General features: G+C 40.1%; 1 protein-coding gene across 1 annotated transcript in view; it reads left to right on the top strand.

The window, feature by feature from the left end:
• Nucleotides 1-19,566, top strand: part of LOC115792478 (glutamate receptor 3-like) — an 82,187-nt gene that overhangs the window by 47,110 nt on the left and 15,511 nt on the right. Inside the window, exons 5-12 of the mRNA XM_030747024.1 lie at nucleotides 4,607-4,660; nucleotides 4,961-5,122; nucleotides 5,394-5,557; nucleotides 7,170-7,278; nucleotides 9,522-9,629; nucleotides 11,520-11,726; nucleotides 13,050-13,423; nucleotides 17,940-18,138. Of these exons, the coding sequence (XP_030602884.1) occupies nucleotides 4,607-4,660; nucleotides 4,961-5,122; nucleotides 5,394-5,557; nucleotides 7,170-7,278; nucleotides 9,522-9,629; nucleotides 11,520-11,726; nucleotides 13,050-13,423; nucleotides 17,940-18,138 (1,377 nt within the window). The remainder of the gene's footprint in view (nucleotides 1-4,606; nucleotides 4,661-4,960; nucleotides 5,123-5,393; nucleotides 5,558-7,169; nucleotides 7,279-9,521; nucleotides 9,630-11,519; nucleotides 11,727-13,049; nucleotides 13,424-17,939; nucleotides 18,139-19,566) is intronic.

Raw genomic sequence — 19,566 nt, 5'->3', positions numbered from 1 at the left:
CAAAGGAGACCCCAGAGAAGTGTAAGTTGAAAGCAAACCAAATGAAAAACAACATCAAACGCATGCAAATGGTAGAGTTGGCAGGTGCTCAGCTGAAAAAAAAAGAATGGTGAGAACATTTGAACTTCATAGACATTTTTCTCTTTTGTTTAAACTGGCACTCAATAAGAAGACTGTGTGAAGTTTAGAAATGTGTAGCTGATGGCTACTACAAATGGAAGAATCAGCAGCTTAAACAGACTATAAACAGGTAACTCCATTTAAGGTGACTCTCTCTTTGCCTATTTGTCTATATATAGGCAAAGAGAGAGTCACCTTATATATATATATATATATATATATATATATATATATATATATATATATATATATATATATATATATATATATATATATATATATATATATATATATATATATATATGAAACACAGCTGTCTTCAGTGTTTTCTGTCTTCAGTCAGCTTCTGTGACAGTTTAATCCCTCCTCACATTTTGCTCTCTTTTGAGAAGCAGTAACAGTAATTAGTTGTTTAGTGTAAGAGGACAGTTATTAACTTCTGGATACCGTTCCAGTTCTGAAGAAGATAGATGACAAATCACTGTAAAAAAAAAAAAAAGGAAGTCTCCGTCAGTGGGAAGAGAAGCTTGAAGGCTGTTGGGCAGACATCCAACTCTGTGCAGGACTGTGGCTCCAGCCTGCTTAATTAAAGTGAATTCTCCAAGGAATTTTTAGGCTGAAGGCCCTGCTGCTCAGCCCAGCTCAGGCAAGCTTCATACAGCATAGCACAGACCTGCTCATCCAGACATGAGAACCTGAGGAGCCCTAAGGGCAGACAAATAAATATAATTGAGACCTGAAACAACCATTCTGTCTCTATCTGTATTCTGGAGTCACAGTTTGTCTCCTCCACAGTGCAGTGAGATGAACCCACATTTCTGATTATGCCCTCAACTAAGAGGTGAATGCTAATGTGTAGATGCAACATGAGACTGCGTGCTGAGTTTATCTGTCTGTTTGCTATGATTCATTTGATTGTAATGCACTAGCGGGGGTTGGAAGATGATGCATTGTGTTTTATTTTTAACAACACAATTTGAAACTCAGTTCATATTTGCACTTAGAGATTTCCTGCTGATATGCCAGTATCTTACCACCAAGATTGGACATCAGTTGTGAAATGAGAGCCCTACCTAAAGAAGAGCCTGATATGTTACAACATTTCAGTACCGAACAGTCGCTAGTGCTAATGGCGCCGCCTGCTAACAAACTGTGGTGATAGCCATCGGTTTCGGTAGCTACCGCTGAAATTTTCAGCCCAACGAGCGTAACACACACACACACACACACACACACACACACACACACACACACACACACACACACACACACACACAGAAAATGCGTCAGTGATGAGCCACTTGGTTGTTTTTTCCAAGGAAATCCATTGCAGCGACGAAGAACTTTTAATGCTGCTAATGTGGGTGAAATGCTCTGCTTACCTGGTGACACCTGGGCCCTGCAGAGTTTAAACGAAGCATCAAAGCAACACATTTGTGTTTAGAATTTAGTGATTAAAATTTCACAACAGTACCTTTACGGTAACAACATATCCACAGCAGTTTTTCTCACTGCCATGGATGGATTTGTCACAGTGAGAACATGTCATCTTTTACGCACACTGGTTTCCCATTTTGAAAGTTAATCTGATATATTATGGTTCAGCTTTCATGGATAGCAGCATGGCAGATGCATGAGGTTGTTCTCTGCCAGACAAAAACCTTTACTGTAGAAAACTGTTGGGAGGGCATGCCACGTAGTCTGTCCTTCCCATTCAAAGAGCATTAAAAATTTAGAAGACAGAACAATCAATGTTGCAGGTTTCTTCTTGCTTCTAAGCTTCAGGCCTTGTTTTCCCTTTGCTGTTTGAAGAGGCTGCTTTGTAAGAAATGAATTGTGACATGGAGGAAAGTCCTATGACACTAAAAGTGTCGCTGTTCTCAGTGATGGCAGTGCCTGAACTCATCCAGGCTCCTGGTGGTTTCACATATACACAAAAAGTTATTAGCCCAGGGGGATCATGAAACTGGATCATCATGGTCCTAAAATTATTTGTTATGCCCAGATTTTCTTTCTTTCTTTCTTTCTTTCTTTCTTTCATTCTTTCTTTCTTTCTTTCTTTCTTTCTTTCTTTCTTTCTTCTTTCTTTCTTTCTTTCTTTCTTTCTTTCTTTCTTTCTTTCTTTCTTTCTTTCTTTCTTTCTCTCTCTCTCTCTCACTCTCTCTCTCTCTGTTGGTAGTGAGGTTCTGAAAAGAGCCTCACTACCAACAGAGGAGGGAGCAGATCCCATGGCAAGTCAAATCAAATTACAAGAACTTCTGTAGTGTGCATGATACATGAAAATGAAAATAGGGAGTAATGAAAGTTTTCTTGTAAACGGTATCACAGGGCTTGACAGCAGATAATTCACATGTAAAACCCTGCAGCGAATTGTTCTGTTTTCTATGATAAATATTAATACCACTGCATCAAAGAGTAAGAATAGTAAAATCATGATAACAAACCATAAAATCTGAGTTAGAATCAGAAACTGAAAGTGTTCAGTCAGAACTTTAGAATAGCTCTCTTTCCCTTGACATGCTGCCATCTTACAGTAATAACTACTGAGGCAAGTGATTTTCTTTTTTCCTCGTACAGGTCAAAACATTATTTGGTATGAAAGCTAAGTAATAAAGCTATCGACCAAATCTATTGACCAAATGTGCATAAAAGCATATATATATATATATATATATATATGCATAAAAGCATATATATATATATATATATATATATATGCATAAAAGCATATAAGATAAGATAAAAACAAAAAAAAAAAAAAAAAAAATATATATATATATATATATATATATATATATATATATATATATATATATGTAGCAAGCATTTGCTTTCCAACACAGCTTTAGGATTTGAATCATGGCTGTCAAAGACTGTAGCAGTCAGCACTGGGGTGCAGTTTAGTACAATATGAAGCATGCAATATGAACTGACTTCAGAGTGCTTTGAATTCAGTATGTCATTTACACCTCCAGTTATTGCCTACACACCGAGCTACAGTGAACAGTAAATGTTTACAGTTGATTCTTTTCTAGCAGCTAAATAATGCTTCAGGCACGGCCATGTTCAAACTAAGCCAGGTACACTTTGAACTGCATCTGTTTCTCTTCATTTTGGCCCTCTGTCCAGAATAAAAGCTTGTACAGAAGTGTGAGTTCCTGTGCTGTCCGCCTGAATGTGTGACAAACGAGAGTTGTAGCCAGTCACTCCAGGCGCTGCAGCTTCATTAAGTGCTTGCCACACTTTGGTCCCTCTCACATGTGGGAACAACAAATTAAAAGCTATTCAAGACCATTTGAAAGACAATGAGCAGAAAAGCTTCAAGGAATTTCTTTTCCTTTTGAGGGAATTGGATGAAGCGTCTGCATTATAAAATGATGAACACAGTGAAATTGTTTTGCATACCTTACAAAAAAAGTAAATAAATTACATTGAATGTTAAAATGCCATAAGATTGTTCGAGGGCCAGTCTCGCAGGATCATAGGGAATATTATGAGACACTGAGGCGGGAGTGTGCAGATTTTTATAGGTGTTGATGAAAACACAGCTAAGTGGTTAGCAGTGAGGGTCCTGTTCTTAAGGCATGTGCTTCTTCTCTCTGGGAGTTCTGGTGTCCCTGCTATAAAATAAAAGCATTTCCTCTTGCAAAAAAGATATGAGCCACTGGGTAAAAACCTGGATCATTTGTGCATGCATGACTAAAAATCCACCAATGAGATGCTATCCCTGTTTCAGTAAAGTTGTAAAAATTTCTCATCTTTAGCTGAGTCCTTTATAAAATCTCTTCAGTGTGATATCACTATCACTCTGGACATTTAACATTTAGATGATTTCAGTGGCTGAGTATACTTATCAAAACTGTGGAGGAGTGTAGAAAGTGAAAAGACAGGGAAAAAAAGCAACTATCCACCCCCACAGTATCTTTTTGAAGCCTCATTCTCGATGGCGAATCAGAATATATAGAGAGAAAGGGTGCCTGTGAAAGGGAGCGAGATTGAGCTGGTGAAGAAGTTTAAAGAGAGCAGCGGATGCAGCTCTCTCTGTGTCTGCTGGCTCCGACAGGTGCTGTACAACATTTTGGGTTTAATTAAGTCTAGTGTGCAACTGAGACAGGCGGAGCAGGAAGCGGCAGACTGTAGAGCAGAGGCAGCTGCAAAAGTGAGAAGGAGGTTTGCCGAAGCCCTGACCTTATTTTACATGTTGAAGTTAATGGAAAGGAACAAGCACTGTCATCACAGTTTCGCCCCGCTATGTGTGTGCCTCATGCAAACGCACCCAAATGTACAAATGTGCTCACACGCTCCCTCTTGCACTTGCAAATGTCACTTTAAAATGTCTTCTTTTTTTCCCTCTCTCTCTCTATCTCTCTGTCAGCTTTCCTGAAATTGAAGGTCTTTGTCATATCTGAGTCTTACTGCTTTTAATGTTCTCAGTGTTGTTAGAAGTGAATCTGACTCACTGACTCACTTCTTCTGCAAATTGTAGGTGGTGACCTCGGGAAAAAACAGCAGAGGATACCACTATATCCTCGCCAACCTGGTGAGAGCTTGCAACTTGAAACAGCTCAACACAACTCAGTGGAAACCTCACAACAGCAGTACTTGGTGTGATGCAATGTTGTGCAAAGAAATGTAACGTTCTCAGTGGATAGATCTCAGCAGCACAGTCAAACTTAGTTCTCTCGATATATAGTTATGTTAGACTTAAAACCGAATGCTGCAATTAAATCGATGAAGTAAGAGCCTGGACAAGCCAAAGCAGTTTTAAATCTTTTATTTTTCTCTGTGCTGCTAATGATCCATTGCTCCACTACCACCAAGTTGTGCTCTTTGCTCTCAGGGTTTTTCCAACATGAGTCTGGACAGGGTCTTTTCTGGTGGAGCCAACATCACAGGCTTCCAGATCATCAGCCCAGACAGCCCCATCGTCCAGCAGTTCCTACAGCGCTGGGAACGCCTGGATGAAAGAGAATTCCCAGAAGCCAAAAACACTCCGCTGAAGGTCAGTGAGGCGAAGCTGCCGACGTTGCAGTTGCATTTTTATTTAACATCTTCAAAGAATGCCATCAGTATTCATCTTCCAAGTTTTAGGGTCGTAACTCAGCTGAAATCAGAGCAAATATGTCAGCCTGAATCGTTTCAGTTCAGTTTGTCTTACTTTTTACACAAGGAGCTTTCTGCAGTAACCTTGCTGTGATGGCAGCTCAGTGTTGTGTTAGATCTGCATGATGTCACTGGTGCATCACTGGGATTTCTTCTGGCCTTTGACTCAGTACACATCAGCGCTGACCCACGATGCCATCCTCGTGATTGCGGAGGCCTTCCGGTATCTTCGGCGGCAGCGAGTGGATGTGTCACGGAGGGGGAGCGCGGGCGACTGTCTCGCAAACCCTGCAGTGCCCTGGAGCCAAGGCATCGACATAGAGAGAGCCCTCAAATGGTAGGACTGAGAGCCTCCAGTGTCTTCCTGTTTATTTTATTTACTTTATAGTTATATCTCTGCTTATTCTTACTTTCTACTGTTCCAAAGTTTTTAATTTTTATGTATTTTTCCTCCTTTGATGTATTTTTTTCTCCAAAGCTCTCTAAACAGTTTACTTCATCTCTACAAATTATAGATTGCAAATATTGTCATTTATACCATTACTTGCAAGAAATGCAGTATAGGTTTTTGATATTTGGTACAGCTTATTTTCACTACTTAATGAACAAATGCTGTAACACTTAACCATCAAAACACTACAGTACTGTGCAAAAGTCATGAGGCACCCCTCATTTCTTTATATTTTGCTAGGAAAATGGGAAATAGTTGCAGTGAGTTATTGAAATGTGCAAGCATACATGGAAATAGAGTATATAAGGCAAAAAACAGTATTTGTACATTTCTAATGAGCTTGAAAGTCAGTATTTGATATGACCACCTTTATTCTTCAGCACAGCCTGAACTGAGGCAGCTTTCTTAAGCAATCTTCAGGAATAGTTCTCCAGGCTTCCTGAAGGACATTCAAAGCTCTTCTTTGGATGTTTCTGCCTTTTGTTCCATTCTCTGTCAAGATGATCCCACACTGCTTCAATAATGTTGAGGTCCGTTCTCTGGGGAGGCCAATCCATGACTGATGGCGTTCCATTGTGTGTGTTTTTTTTCTATCCAGGTATGCTTTTACTGCATTGGCAGTGAGTTTTGGATCATTGACATGCTGAAAAATGAAACTGTTGCCAATCAAATACTTTCCAGATGGTATTACATGGTTGTTCAAAATTTGATGGTACTTTTCTATGTTCATATTTCCATTAATTTTGGCAAGACCCTCAACACCACTGTCTGAAATGCAGCCCCAAACCATGACAGAGCATCCAACATGTTTTACAGATGGCTGTAGACACATTTCTGATGAGGCTTTGGTGAACAGTAGATGGCCACAGGTCCTGTGTCAGGTCTTTGCTAGATTTTTCTCCTGTGTCTTAAGGATATGATTTTTAGATACTGTTCATCCTCTGTAGCTAGTTTGTTAGGCCTGGCACTTCTTCTTTCGTCCTCCACTCGTCCAGTTTCCTCATATTTGTTTAAGGACACACTCCACACCATGCCAAGATATGTCAAGTTTCAGCTAGTAGCTCTTTAAGAATCAACTTGTTGGTGCAAAAATACTATTTTAGGCCTGTCAAAAATTAACCAAGAAAAAAGAGGAGGCTCAAGACTTTTGCACTGCACACTGTATTTCATTCCCTATATCACACTAGAACCATATTATTCTGTAAATACACCCATTTCTTGCATGCTGCAACATGAGCCAACAATTCTAAATAAACTGCTTCTGGTGCTCACAGTTAGTTTGACCCAATGAACTCGCAGTTTTACAGACTGGGTCTTAATCTGGAGTGATTTGATTGGTTCAAAATCAGACCTCTCCAGTATACTGGGAGTGTAAAAAAAATGTTTATATTTATAGCAGAGCCATATATCACAGCCTTATGACACATGTTTCCATGTGGTTTGCTCGCATGCTGTATGTTAGGAACAGGTGGTATCATGCTTTTCTTGGTGCCTTGCAGGTCCAAGTACAAGGTATGACAGGAAACATCCAGTTTGACACATTTGGTCGACGATCTAATTACACAATCGATGTGTATGAGATGAAGCCGGGAGGCCCCAGGAGGGTAAGTGAGCACTTAGGTTTGGATGTCAGAATTTAATTAATGTGTAATAAAATGCTTTTTGCAGGTTGGAGCTTATGATACATACAACTACATAAACACAAGCAAATTTGATGCATATATTTTTCAAGAGATTTTCTTTCTCTGGGCATGTTGGCACTACATAAGTTAGGGTTGATACTGATTTGGACAGAAGCTGCCAGTAGCCCAGGATTTCTGATCCAACTCAAATCATGTAAGCTCCCATTCCCTCGGAGAGTTTGATCTGGAACATATCCACCGAGAATCAGCCGAGCCATGCAGATGGAGGCTTTTAATTTTGGAGAATTGATAAAAAATATTGGGAACATCACCTCAGAATTACTGAGAATCGAATAAGAATTGAATAAACTTATAAACATGCTATTTAGACATATAATTGTGGATATTTAAAAATAAGTTCTTAAACTACTGTTGAGTTCTCAGCATTTTCCTTTAAGAAATCCTTTTAAAAAGTCCTCCATCCATACATTTTCTTTTACTTATCCAATTCAGTCGCAGGGGGGTTGGAGCCTATCCTAGCTGTCATAGGGTGAGAAGCAGGGTACACCTTGGACAGGTTGCCAGACTGTTGCAGGCTAACACAGACAGATGATCATTCACACTCACATTCACGCCTATGGTCAATTTAGAATCACCAATGAACCTAACCCCACTTGGACTACAGGAGGAAGCCGGAGTACCCGGAGAGAACTCACACAGACACGGGGAGAACATGCAAAGTCCACACCAGGACCTTCTGGCTGTGAGGCATTAGTGCTAAGCACTGCACCACCATGCCGCCCTTTCAAACAGTCATGTGGAATGTTTTTTTACAGCAAAACCCAACATCTTGTTAGATGGATGAGCAGCAGCATTTGCTAGTGGAGTGCAATTAAACTAGTAGTATAAATTATATTTACAAGCCCAGTGTAAGAAGATGGTCTCTGTACTATTTTGACCAAAATAAATAAATAAAAAAATATGCATAAGGAAGAATTTTTGACATGGACAAAAACAGCTAAGAGCCGAGAGCTGCAGCACAAATTAATATTCAGCTACAGTGTGCCCATTTAGCCTACAAGCATGGATACATGTCTCGTCTTGTGCTTCGGCCTTTGGCTTGCTAAAAGAATGACTGGGAGGGAGTGCACTCACTTGGAAAAGCCAGTTAGCTAGTTAAATCGTCAGCTGCAGCGCTTGTCAATGTTTGTTAGTTTAGATGCTGAAGGATTGGGACCTTTACTTATATATCTCTGACGCTGTCTATGCCCCTATTAGTTTGTAAACTACAGGCACCGGAGTAAATCAAAACCACACGTGCGCCCTGAGCTCGAAGATGAAAGATTGTGTTTTACATGCTTTTGTTATGGAGAACTCCACATATGTATGTACTGCGCTGCTATATAATTGGGCAGACCAAAGGCGAAAATAGTGTTGTCTGAACACACACACACACACACACACACACACACACACACACACACACACACACACACACACACACACACACACACACACACTTTTACACGTGACACCCGTAAGAGCCGCAGTAGCTCCATGACACTGAAGTCCCCACAAAAGCTGGCACCGAAAGGGAGTGGCACCATAATGTCCACATAGCTCAGCTCACAAGACAGCATACATCACAGCGGCCCCCTACATCCAATCACAGTGTGAGACAATCTACAGTGAAAACAGAGTGAGTACTGTGCATTATAGCTTCCAGAAATGGAAGACTTCTTCTTGGCTGAATAAATCAGTGTAGCAGAAATAAACATAATGCAGCTACTGGAATCATCTCAGGTTGAGCAGCAACAAGCCAGATTTTGTTTGTGTTAGATTATAATGTGTGTCTTTTATGTAGTATTAATAGAAAGGGAAAAAAATGGACTGCATTGGCTAGATAAGGCATTTTTAGATTATTAGGTTTTTCTTGCTGGTATTAATTTTATCAGTCCTCCAGTGCTCTATGGGTGCTGCTTTCTTGTTATATAAGAGAACATTTGCTGAGCCAGGAATAGATTACTCCTACTCTGCTGAAGTGTAGCCCAGGTGAAGTGAGAAGAACCACTACAAGCTTTTTATTAAATCATATATCAGGAACAACCAACACTGTCTCCAGCTGTACGGATCGAGCCGACCAACTCACGTGAACTTGGGAGGCTCGTCTGTGAAAATGTCTTTCTGCTTCTTGTAATAACTGCAGACCTCTGTGTTGTTTTCAGATCGGCTACTGGAATGAGTACGAAAAATTTGTATATATAATGGATCAGCAGGTCACCAACGAGTCCTCTTCTGTGGAAAACCGAACAATTGTGGTCACTACTATTATGGTACACACTCAAGCAGGGTTTTAAATGTTTCACCTTAAAGATTTCTGCCACTCAAGGTCAAGGTGTCCTTTGTTGCAATCTGTCCTGGGAGGGTAGAATTATTTTATTTTCAGTTGCTTTCCATCCACTCACTACATGTTGAAACAGTCGATTCACAAAGAGTGTTTCAACTGTATCCGTGTGGGTGCCAAAGCATTTTGGTTTTTTTATATTACAGTGGGCTGTTGTAGTAGTGACGTCACAATAACGGCTTTGGTAATGATAACTATAACCATCGTATTCCCATTCAGTGCATACGTAAGTAAAAATGGTTCCCTCTCATTAAGTAAACTGTCAGTGATGCTGGACCAGAGAGCACCTCACTAGAGACATGAAATGATCTGCACACAAGGACACAAACACCCAACAGCTGCAACCTTTGGCTGTTTATCCCTCCTCTAAAATTGACTTACTTAAAAAAACTGAATGAGTGTAAGAGCGCTCCTTGATAAAAGCAGGCTTAAGGCTAGTTAGATCAGTTGCAGGCAGTAGTTGCAGTTTAGTGATCATCAGCCATTTTTAAATGTAAGATAAGGTGCGCCTTATCTTACATTTAAAACCATGGCCTCTTTGTCTTTCTGACTTTGCCTATTATGTTTGCATGTTAGGCAAATTCAGAATGTAATAGTCATGCATTCTCATTTCAGTGTCTGGAAACTCATACTCATCTTACGTAGACTGGAAGGAAAGCAGCATTTAAAGTGAGAGAAGAAATGAAGAAGCGTAGTGTCATTGCATTATTTTTCTATCTGCCAGACATGGTTTTGATTTGAATAAAGACAATTATTATTTTAGAGGCATCACAGTCATCTCATTAACTTCATGTTGCTTTTATTACTTCCCATAACATTAAAGACAGTGCCGCATTTAATGAAAGGACACCCCGCTTTGATGGGGGTGCGATTCTTTCATTTTTGTCTGTCATAACACTGAAGACTGCAGAGCAAAAGAGATGTGCAAGTTTAAAGATCAACAGAGCCATGCTGTTGAATCCTTGGAAAACAGTCTCCCGTCAAGCTGTGAAATCATCAAATCCTCAAGGAATGACATTTATTCTGGTATGTTTAATAAGTTTAATAACCTCTGAAAACATGTACATGCCATATGACGAAGTAAAAAAAAAACACCATTGCTTAATATCCCCAAGGTGACTCTGGTTCATCTTTAATGGCAAACATGTTTTAGATGTTACATGTTGAAGGAATAACGTAATGTTCAAGGCACAGAAGTGAAGTATATGAGTATGATCGAGGCAATACGCAGATTATTTTATTGTCATAATGGAACAAATAAAAAAGAAAAGTGAATCAGTAGAAAATTGTGTTTTGCCATGCAACTACTCTTTTGATGTGATTCAGCCCCTTTTTTGAACTGGAGTATTTGTTCAATGAATGAGGTAATCTCCATGTGTTTGATGTCGTTAATCTCTCTGCTGCCACTGACATTTACTTTATGAACTGGAAAAGTGCTCCATTCAGCTTGTCCTGCCCTCTGTGCCTTCGCTGATGCAAAGCACACGCAACCCCCCGCCTATTGCCCATGATTTAGATTTTTTTGGATGAGGTTAGCATGAGGGAGACCCGACATCCTGCTTTGCCCTTTATCTCTGTTAGTCGCTTAGCTTCTCTCGTTGGTGCAGTTGGCCTAGTTCCCCCCCACTCCTCCAGTAACGTACCCGTAGGTGTGTTTAACCTGTGTTTGCCTGTTTTTTAATGTTCCCCCTCATCTGTTTGTGCCCTGCATGTGTGCATGCAGCAGTACCAATCAAGGCCTTGTGTGATCCATGAGGTGTGGTTACTGTGGATGTGCTCTTGCTTTTACTATGAACTCAAAATTATGTCTACTTAACAGGAAGCTCCATATGTGATGTACAAGAAAAACTATATGCAGATGGAGGGGAATGACAGATATGAAGGCTACTGTGTCGATTTAGCTTCTGAAATTGCAAAGCATGTGGGGATAAAATATAAACTGTCAATAGTGCCAGACGGGAAATATGGAGCCAGAGATCCAGAGACCAAGACGTGGAACGGGATGGTGGGTGAACTAGTTTATGGGGTAAGTGTCAGTGTGCCTGTGTTGCTGTAAGCTGTCAGTGTTTGTTACTCAACTATGAAAAACTTTTTTTTTTTTTATAAAACGTACTCATCAAACAAAGCACATAGTTAATTTAATCATATAAAACATCCAATTTTGTCAGCGTAACCCAGTCCTTTCTTGATCAAAGTGAGCTTTTCTAAAGCTAACTTTTCCCTTAATCCTCTCTGGAAAAGGAAGCTTCATAGAAAATAAAAAAAATGTTTACACTGTATAGTGCAGTAAGAATAAAAAAAAAAAAAACATTAAATTTAAAACAGAAAAATAAATGCATTTAAGTGGACTGGGAGTGAGTTTTGGAAAGCCCTCCGTCTCCTGTAGAATCCACTTGACTGGTTTTGCCGTGTCTCATTTATCACTCACACCTAAAATGGCTTGAACAAGACAATTTGCATCTTTTACAAGACCTCAGCTGCTGAACGAATGATGCTAAATAAATCTCACACGGCTGACTGCAAATGTAAAAAAGATCTGCATGCAGACGGTGATTCAGTGCCCGATTCTCAATCTGACACCTGTAGTTTCTGCAGTTATGACTACACCAGTATTAATATCTAGACAGACAGAGATTGCCCTCTATTGTAATTGAAATAGCCATGACAAGGCCTGTGCTGCATTTGTGCATCAATACTGAATTTATATTGCAATCAGTTAACTGCCCAGATGTAAACGGACTTGTGCACTAATGAATAATCGGCAGCTGCTTTTGACTGAGACCCCTCCTGAATTTATCAAAGATGTGAATCCTTTGTGTTCAGTTTCCTTTAATGCAGATTATACTGCACTGCTAGGTCAGTAAAACTAGAAAAGCAATACATAAGTGCTGCTCTATTCTATTCCAGTCACTGCAGACATTTGTCTGCAAATTTTTCTCATACAAACTGATGAGCCTGAAAGGCAGAGCAGAGGATCTGTTGGAGGTGAATTTAACAGGCTGATTCACATTTCATGAACTGCTTACATAAGCTCCTCCACCTCTGTCTTCCAACCCTCTGCTTGATTCATGGAGGAGATTTGGAAAGAGACAAAGATATTAACAAATGCTGAGTGACTCATTTTTAAATGGCAGATCCCCTCTGAAGGGTTTTATCACAGGTCTGCTATTCAGTATATGCTAAGCTGTGGTATTTCACAATGTTCATTCTGTTTACTCTGTGAATGTGCTGTTAATTTGAGTTGGTTTGAGGTTTATCAATATTTACTCTGTTACAGTATTTGACACTTCGGTTGATGTTTTTTTTTCTCTCAGACTAAATCCCTCTGTGCCTCTTCCCATTTTCACAGAGAGCTGACATAGCTGTGGCACCACTAACTATAACGCTGGTTCGAGAAGAAGTGATAGACTTCTCTAAACCCTTCATGAGCTTGGGCATCTCCATTATGATTAAGAAGCCCCAGAAGTCCAAACCTGGGGTGTTTTCCTTCTTGGACCCACTGGCCTATGAGATTTGGATGTGTATAGTTTTTGCTTATATCGGTGTGAGTGTGGTGCTCTTCCTGGTGAGCCGTTTCAGCCCTTATGAGTGGCATCTGGATGAGAACGATGAGGCCAAAGACCCTCAGAGCCCCCCTGACCCTCCAAACGACTTTGGGATTTTTAATAGCCTGTGGTTCTCCCTGGGTGCCTTCATGCAGCAAGGATGCGATATCTCACCAAGGTTGGTTTGTTGTGTTCATTCTCCACCACATCTCAGATGTCCTTGTCATCTCTCTCTCTGCATTTTATAGTCCCGTACATGCATTCCCATCATGCAATGGTGCATATAGGTTATTTTGAGCTTCGTTGTTAGTGCTGCCCACCTAACCTCATGCTCCACTTCCCTGCACTCTCCTCCCATTTCTCTCTGATCAAGAAACCATCATTGACTCCTCATCCATTTGTTTTGAAGCTGCACGCTGGCAGTGATGATTTGCATCCACAAAATAACTTATATCCACCATGCTGAGGGCTGTAAAATGCACAGGGGTCATTACATTTCATTCAGAGTAGCTGCTTGATTTCCTCATGACTCTTGGAGGGCTACCGTGTTTTTGCTGCATGTCCCATTTTACGGTCATCAACTTGGTGCATATAGGGTATATTGTGTGGAAATAATATCAGCTCCCTAACTATATGTATTTTTCCAACACAATGGCCATCCAGTCATGCCCTCTATTCATCCATCCATCCATCCATCTCTTTACTCATCGCTGACTTGTTCTTCATGGATTCTTGTTCAACTTTGGAGGATTGTACAGAAGGTGGCTGAAGATCAAAGACAAACAAATTTGACCAAGGTTTTCATAGACTTTCCTGACACTTAATGGACTAATTAATTATGAGCTTGTGGCCACATGTCAAAGATGTGGATGTTTATTTGATGGGACTTTTAACTCTGAGATTTTCTCTCTTTTCTTTTTGGTTTGTTTCTTTTTGCACAAACAGATTTTATTCGTTGGAAACGAAAGAAAGAAAGAAAAGGAGAAGTGTATTTAATCATGCACTGTTTTAGGATACACACTCACTGATGTGCAAAATTAACATTAAAGAAAAAGCCTACTTTCATGCAGTTAAACAGAATGAGGGCTTCCTCTCAACATCTTCTTTGGCCTGAGATTTTAATTCAAATGTAGTTTTTATGCAGTGGATGATGTTTTTATGAAGTCAATGTTTGTATTTTCACTGTCTCCACATTCTGAATTCCCAATTGCTCAGAGAGATGTCAGTGTGGTAAGTTGTCTGATAGATGTTTGGGGCCAAGAGTACAAAAAGTACAGAGGGAACGGCTCCTAGAAAGCTGGAATGTGCAGATTTCTTTGTCTCCAATAAATCACTGGAAAAAAAATCAATTAAGCAGCAAATGAGGGATTTGATGTTGGCTTCAAAGTACATGCAGTTTTTGAATTAAAACTGCTGATGCTATAATTTTTGCTAAATTATTCCTTATAGCCCTGACACAGACCAGCAGTTTCCAGGCTATTATAACAAGAGGAAATGCATTCTCTGATTTCCATCCCTTAATCACACCTTCTGTTGCCTCCAGGGAATTTTTAACTCTGGCTCAACCACGTTTAGACCAACTAATCTCTTATGGAAAATGACCTTACTGTGATTTTCCTCTCAGGATTAACCCCATTTATCAGTAAGTCCACCCAGCATCTCTGAAGTTTGGATGATAGATTAACAACACTGTGTAGGTTTGACATGAATGCACAAGAATAGCAAAAATATAAAAATAAACTGTGGAAGCAATAAATTTGGAGAAATCCAGAGCAGTGCATCTGCAGTGCAGGGATTCACTGTGTTTGAAACACACGCTCATTTGAACAGAGGAATAAGAGTTCATCTGAGAGCAGCAAAGTCAGTGTGTGTGTGTGTGTGATCGTTAAAGCAGAGGACCAGAGAGAATAGTCAAATTTGAAAATACAAACCCGGGGTTGAACTGCGAGGCAAATTGAAGTCAGAGCCTTTATGCTGCTGTAAAAACTGTGAAGAATTGGTTAAGGACCAGAGAGCAGGACGGGATATCTGTGTGATGAAGTGGTTTGGCTTATCATAGCCTGACTTCAGCAACAGACTTGTCGTGCTTATGCTTCAGACTTATCCTCTCTGGTCTTAAATTGCTGGTAGAGAGCCTTAAATTTTGAGCTACATCAAACACTAAACCAGCATAAACCAAAACTGAATGAACTCACTTCCTGGCACAAGAAAATACTTAAACTGCAGAGAAAAACTTGCTTTAATTCATCAAAAAGATTAAAAAATAATACACAAATATAACAGAACTCAGGCAAACTGTGAGCAAGAGATTCTGGGGGACCACAGGTCTGGCAGCCTGCAGGCTGCTGTTGGGTTGGGTATTCTTGGCTGTCTGGGATGGCTGCACACCTGATTTAGTTCCAAAACTAAATGTGGACACACTTATGTTGAGTTAATGAGGCTCAGTGATTACTTTCAGGGAATTATTCAGCTATATAGGTAGCTATATTAGGTAAATTATACTTCTGTATATAATTATGGAAGTATAATTTCACATGTACAGTACTAATCAAAAGTTTGGACACACCTTCTAATTCAGTGGTTTTTCATTATTTAAAAATTGTCTGCATGGTAGATTAATACTAAAAACATCCAAACTATGAAGAAACAAAAAAAGTGTTAAACAAACCAGAATATATTTTTTATTTTAGATTCTTCCAAGTAGGCTCCTCTTGCTTAGATGATGACTTTACACATCTTGGCATTTTCTCAGTGAGTTTTATGAGGTCACCTGGAATGGCTTTCAGTTAACAGCTGTGCCTTGTCAAGAGTTAATTTCTTGAATTTCTTCCCCTCTTAATGTGTTTAAGACCATCAGTTGTGTTGTGAAGAGGTAGAGTTGGTATACAGTGAATCGTCTTATTTGAGTAATGTTCTAATCCATATTATGGAGAGAACTACTCAACTAAGTAAAGAAAAACAACAGTCCATCATTATTTTAAGAAATGAAGGTCAGTCAATCCGAAAAATTTCAAGAACTTTGAAAGCTTCCTCAAGTGCAGTTGCAAAGACCATCAAATGTTCTGATGAAACTGGCTCTCATCAGGACCGCCCCAGGAAAGGAAGACCAAGAGTTACCTCTTCTGCACAGGATAAGTTCATCAGAGTTACCAGCTTCAGAAACGGCAAGTTAACAGCACCCCAGATATGAGCCCACCTAAATGCTTCACAGAGTTCAAGTAGCACACACATCTCATCAACTGTTCAGATAAGACTGCGTGAATCTGGACTTTATGGACGAATTGCTGCAAAGAAGCCACTTCTAAGGAAGAACAACAAGAGGAAGAGAGTGGCTTGGGCCAAGGAACACAAGGAATGGACATTAGACCAGTGGAAATCTGTCCTTTGGTCTGATGAGTCCATATTTGAGATTTTTGGTTCCAAACACCATGTCTTTGGAAGATGCAGAAAAGGTGAGCGGATGGTTCCTACATGCGTAGTTCCCACCATGAAGTGTGGAGGAGGAAGTGTGATGGTATGGGGGTGATTCAAAATCCAAGGCGTACTGGGCGCCTGGGTGGCTTAGTGGTGAAGCCGGCGACCACATATATATACCGTGTTGCGGTGCGGGTGGCGCAGGTTCGCGTCCCAGCCTGTCGCCAATTTACCCGCGTGTCTTCCCCTATATCTTTCCCCCATTTCCTGTCTCTCTCCACTGCCAGCAAAAGCTGCTGTGGCCAAAAATGCAAAAAAAAAAAAAAAAATCCAAGGTGTACTTAACCAGCATGACTACCGCAGCAACATGCCATCCCATCTGGTTTGTGCTTAGTTGGACCATCATTTGTTTTTCAACAGGACAATGACCCAAAACATACCTCCAGGCTATGTGAGGGCTATTTGACCAAGAAAGAGGGTGATGGAGTGTTGGGTCAGATGCCCCGGCCTCCACAATCACCTGATCTAAACCCAGTTGAGATGGTTTGGGATGAATTGGACCGCAGAGTGAAGGCAAAGCAGCTAACAAGTGCTCAGCACCTCTGGGAACTCCTTTAAGACTGTTGGAAAACCATTTCAGGTGATTACCTCATGAAGCTGACTGAGAGAATGCCAAGAGAGTGCAAAGCTGTAATCAAAGCAAAAGGTGCCTACTTTTTAGAATCTAAAATCTAAAACATTTTATACAAGATTGTATTAGCATGGATCAGCAGAGACGTGGATAAGTTCTGCGCAGTAACTTTCCAAAAGTGTAACATTCTTCTAGGTAATCGGGACCTATTATGCTTTTTCGCTGTTTTCTGCCAATATATATTGTGTTTCAGAACTAGATGCTTGTCAGAGTTTTAAATCATGTTGTCAACCAAAAGCTTAGGCTTCAGACTGCTCTAAATGTTTGGTTTAGATGGTTTTTAGTCAGCTTTTTGTACTCTTGGAGAGCTCACACAGCTTGTTTCAGACAGCTGATGGACAAAGGGGCTTCACTGAGGTCCCGGATAAAGTTAAAAAGAGTTTTTTGGGGTTTTTTTTGTAACTATGAATGATGCCAATGTGCCCTAGTAGAGTTAAAGAATAAACCTACTGTGATGGAAAAAAAAAAAACCTCTAGGCAAACACAGGAGACACAGTGGGAAACGAGCCCTTCCTCCCTAACTTGTTGATGTGAGCACGCTGATTTCCCGTCCCTATTTCTGCTCTTTTTTTTTTTTTACTCCTCTCAGGTCTCTGTCCGGTCGTATCGTTGGAGGCGTGTGGTGGTTTTTCACCCTCATCATAATCTCTTCCTACACAGCCAACCTGGCTGCCTTCCTCACCGTGGAGAGGATGGTTTCTCCGATTGAGAGTGCTGAGGATCTGGCCAAGCAGACAGAGATTGCCTATGGGACTTTAGACTCCGGCTCCACTAAGGAGTTCTTTAGGGTGAGTGTCTCAACCGGCTGTTACTGTCCTGCCACTGCACTGTATAACTGGCCCTCTGCTAAGTTGAATAAGTCTCTATAACTGTCTTGTGTGTTTTGATTTATTACCTGCCAAGGTAAGTAAATCAACAGTTTTTTTTCCTTGATGCAGCACTTTCAAAATACTGAAACCAGACCAAATGCACTACAACTACATCTAATTAATTCAGGACCTCTTAAAATTGGGCTATACTGTGCTTTATGAAAAGGAATTAAACATTAGTAAAGACGCAAACAGCTAAGAGAGAATTGCATGCATTTGCTCTGTTTAATGATTTAAAAATGTTTCCCTGGAATGAATGACTGTGTTAAGCTCATATTTCTTTCAGAGAAGAGCATCAGTCCGCCTGTGACTACCACAGAACTAAATGATGGCATTAAGCTTCAGAGGCAACGCCTGTTATCAGCCTGTTTGCAAATCCATTTAGTCCACAAAATTAACTTTGGTTATCAAAATCATTTTTCCCAGCTTTTTGGCAAAAGGAACAATTCAGCTCTGAAACTGGGACAGTTATGCTTCCTCATGTGGCCATCTGCAGTGTCATTAATCAGACTTTGATTAGCCTCACTGTCTTCACTAATTTACTCAAAAGTGCTTCAGAAGCAAAGGAAAGTGCAAAACCAAATGCCTTATAAAAGGAAACAGGCTGCAGCTAAATAAAAATTCAACTGGTTAGTGTTGCTCATTTAGAAAAGCAGGTAAGGTAATGTATAATCCTGCATGTTAATACTATTATATTAATACTATTATAATACTATTATACATTTATGGAAAATGTGGATCTGATTGTGTAGATGTAGTTCTGTCTTAGCCTCTTAATTGCTGCCAGATCTGAGATGTTCTCAGTGATTCGTGGAGGAGGAAGTGAAATGCAATGATTGTTCAGTCTGATTATCAGACAAGTTTTTGTCTGTGTTTGAAACTTTGGAAAAACTTTAAAGAGCAACTAGAAAATGTCATTATAATTCCAATTTGCTGGCCTCTGTCACAAAACTGCAATTTCATAATAGACGCCCTATTCCTTGGAAATGGAAATGTCATTCACATCCGATGTCCAGCTCTGAGCTGTGTCTATTTTTAGTCATAGTTGTTCTCTTGGTGTGATTGCTTGGAGTGAGCCTGAGACATTTCGGTATACACAAACCCCGCTCTCCCTTTAGACTTGGGAGTGATCAGGATGGTTCACACTGCATCATTTCACAGTTATGAAACCACGTCCTACAATCTCTTCTGAGATTTACAGACAGCATAAATACAGCATGTTTCTGTGTGTCGGATTGGGTGATTTGCTGTAGGCTGGAGGGCTTTCTTGTTAGGACAAAATCAGTCCGAGCATAATTAAATTATGCATGCGTGCAGAAAACGCATCACAGAAAAAAAAATAGACAA

Source organism: Archocentrus centrarchus, chromosome 14, assembly GCF_007364275.1.
Source record: "Archocentrus centrarchus isolate MPI-CPG fArcCen1 chromosome 14, fArcCen1, whole genome shotgun sequence".
Lineage (NCBI taxonomy): Eukaryota > Metazoa > Chordata > Actinopteri > Cichliformes > Cichlidae > Archocentrus > Archocentrus centrarchus.
Note: the sequence above shows the minus strand (reverse complement) of the source record. Positions and strands in the feature narration are given on the sequence as shown.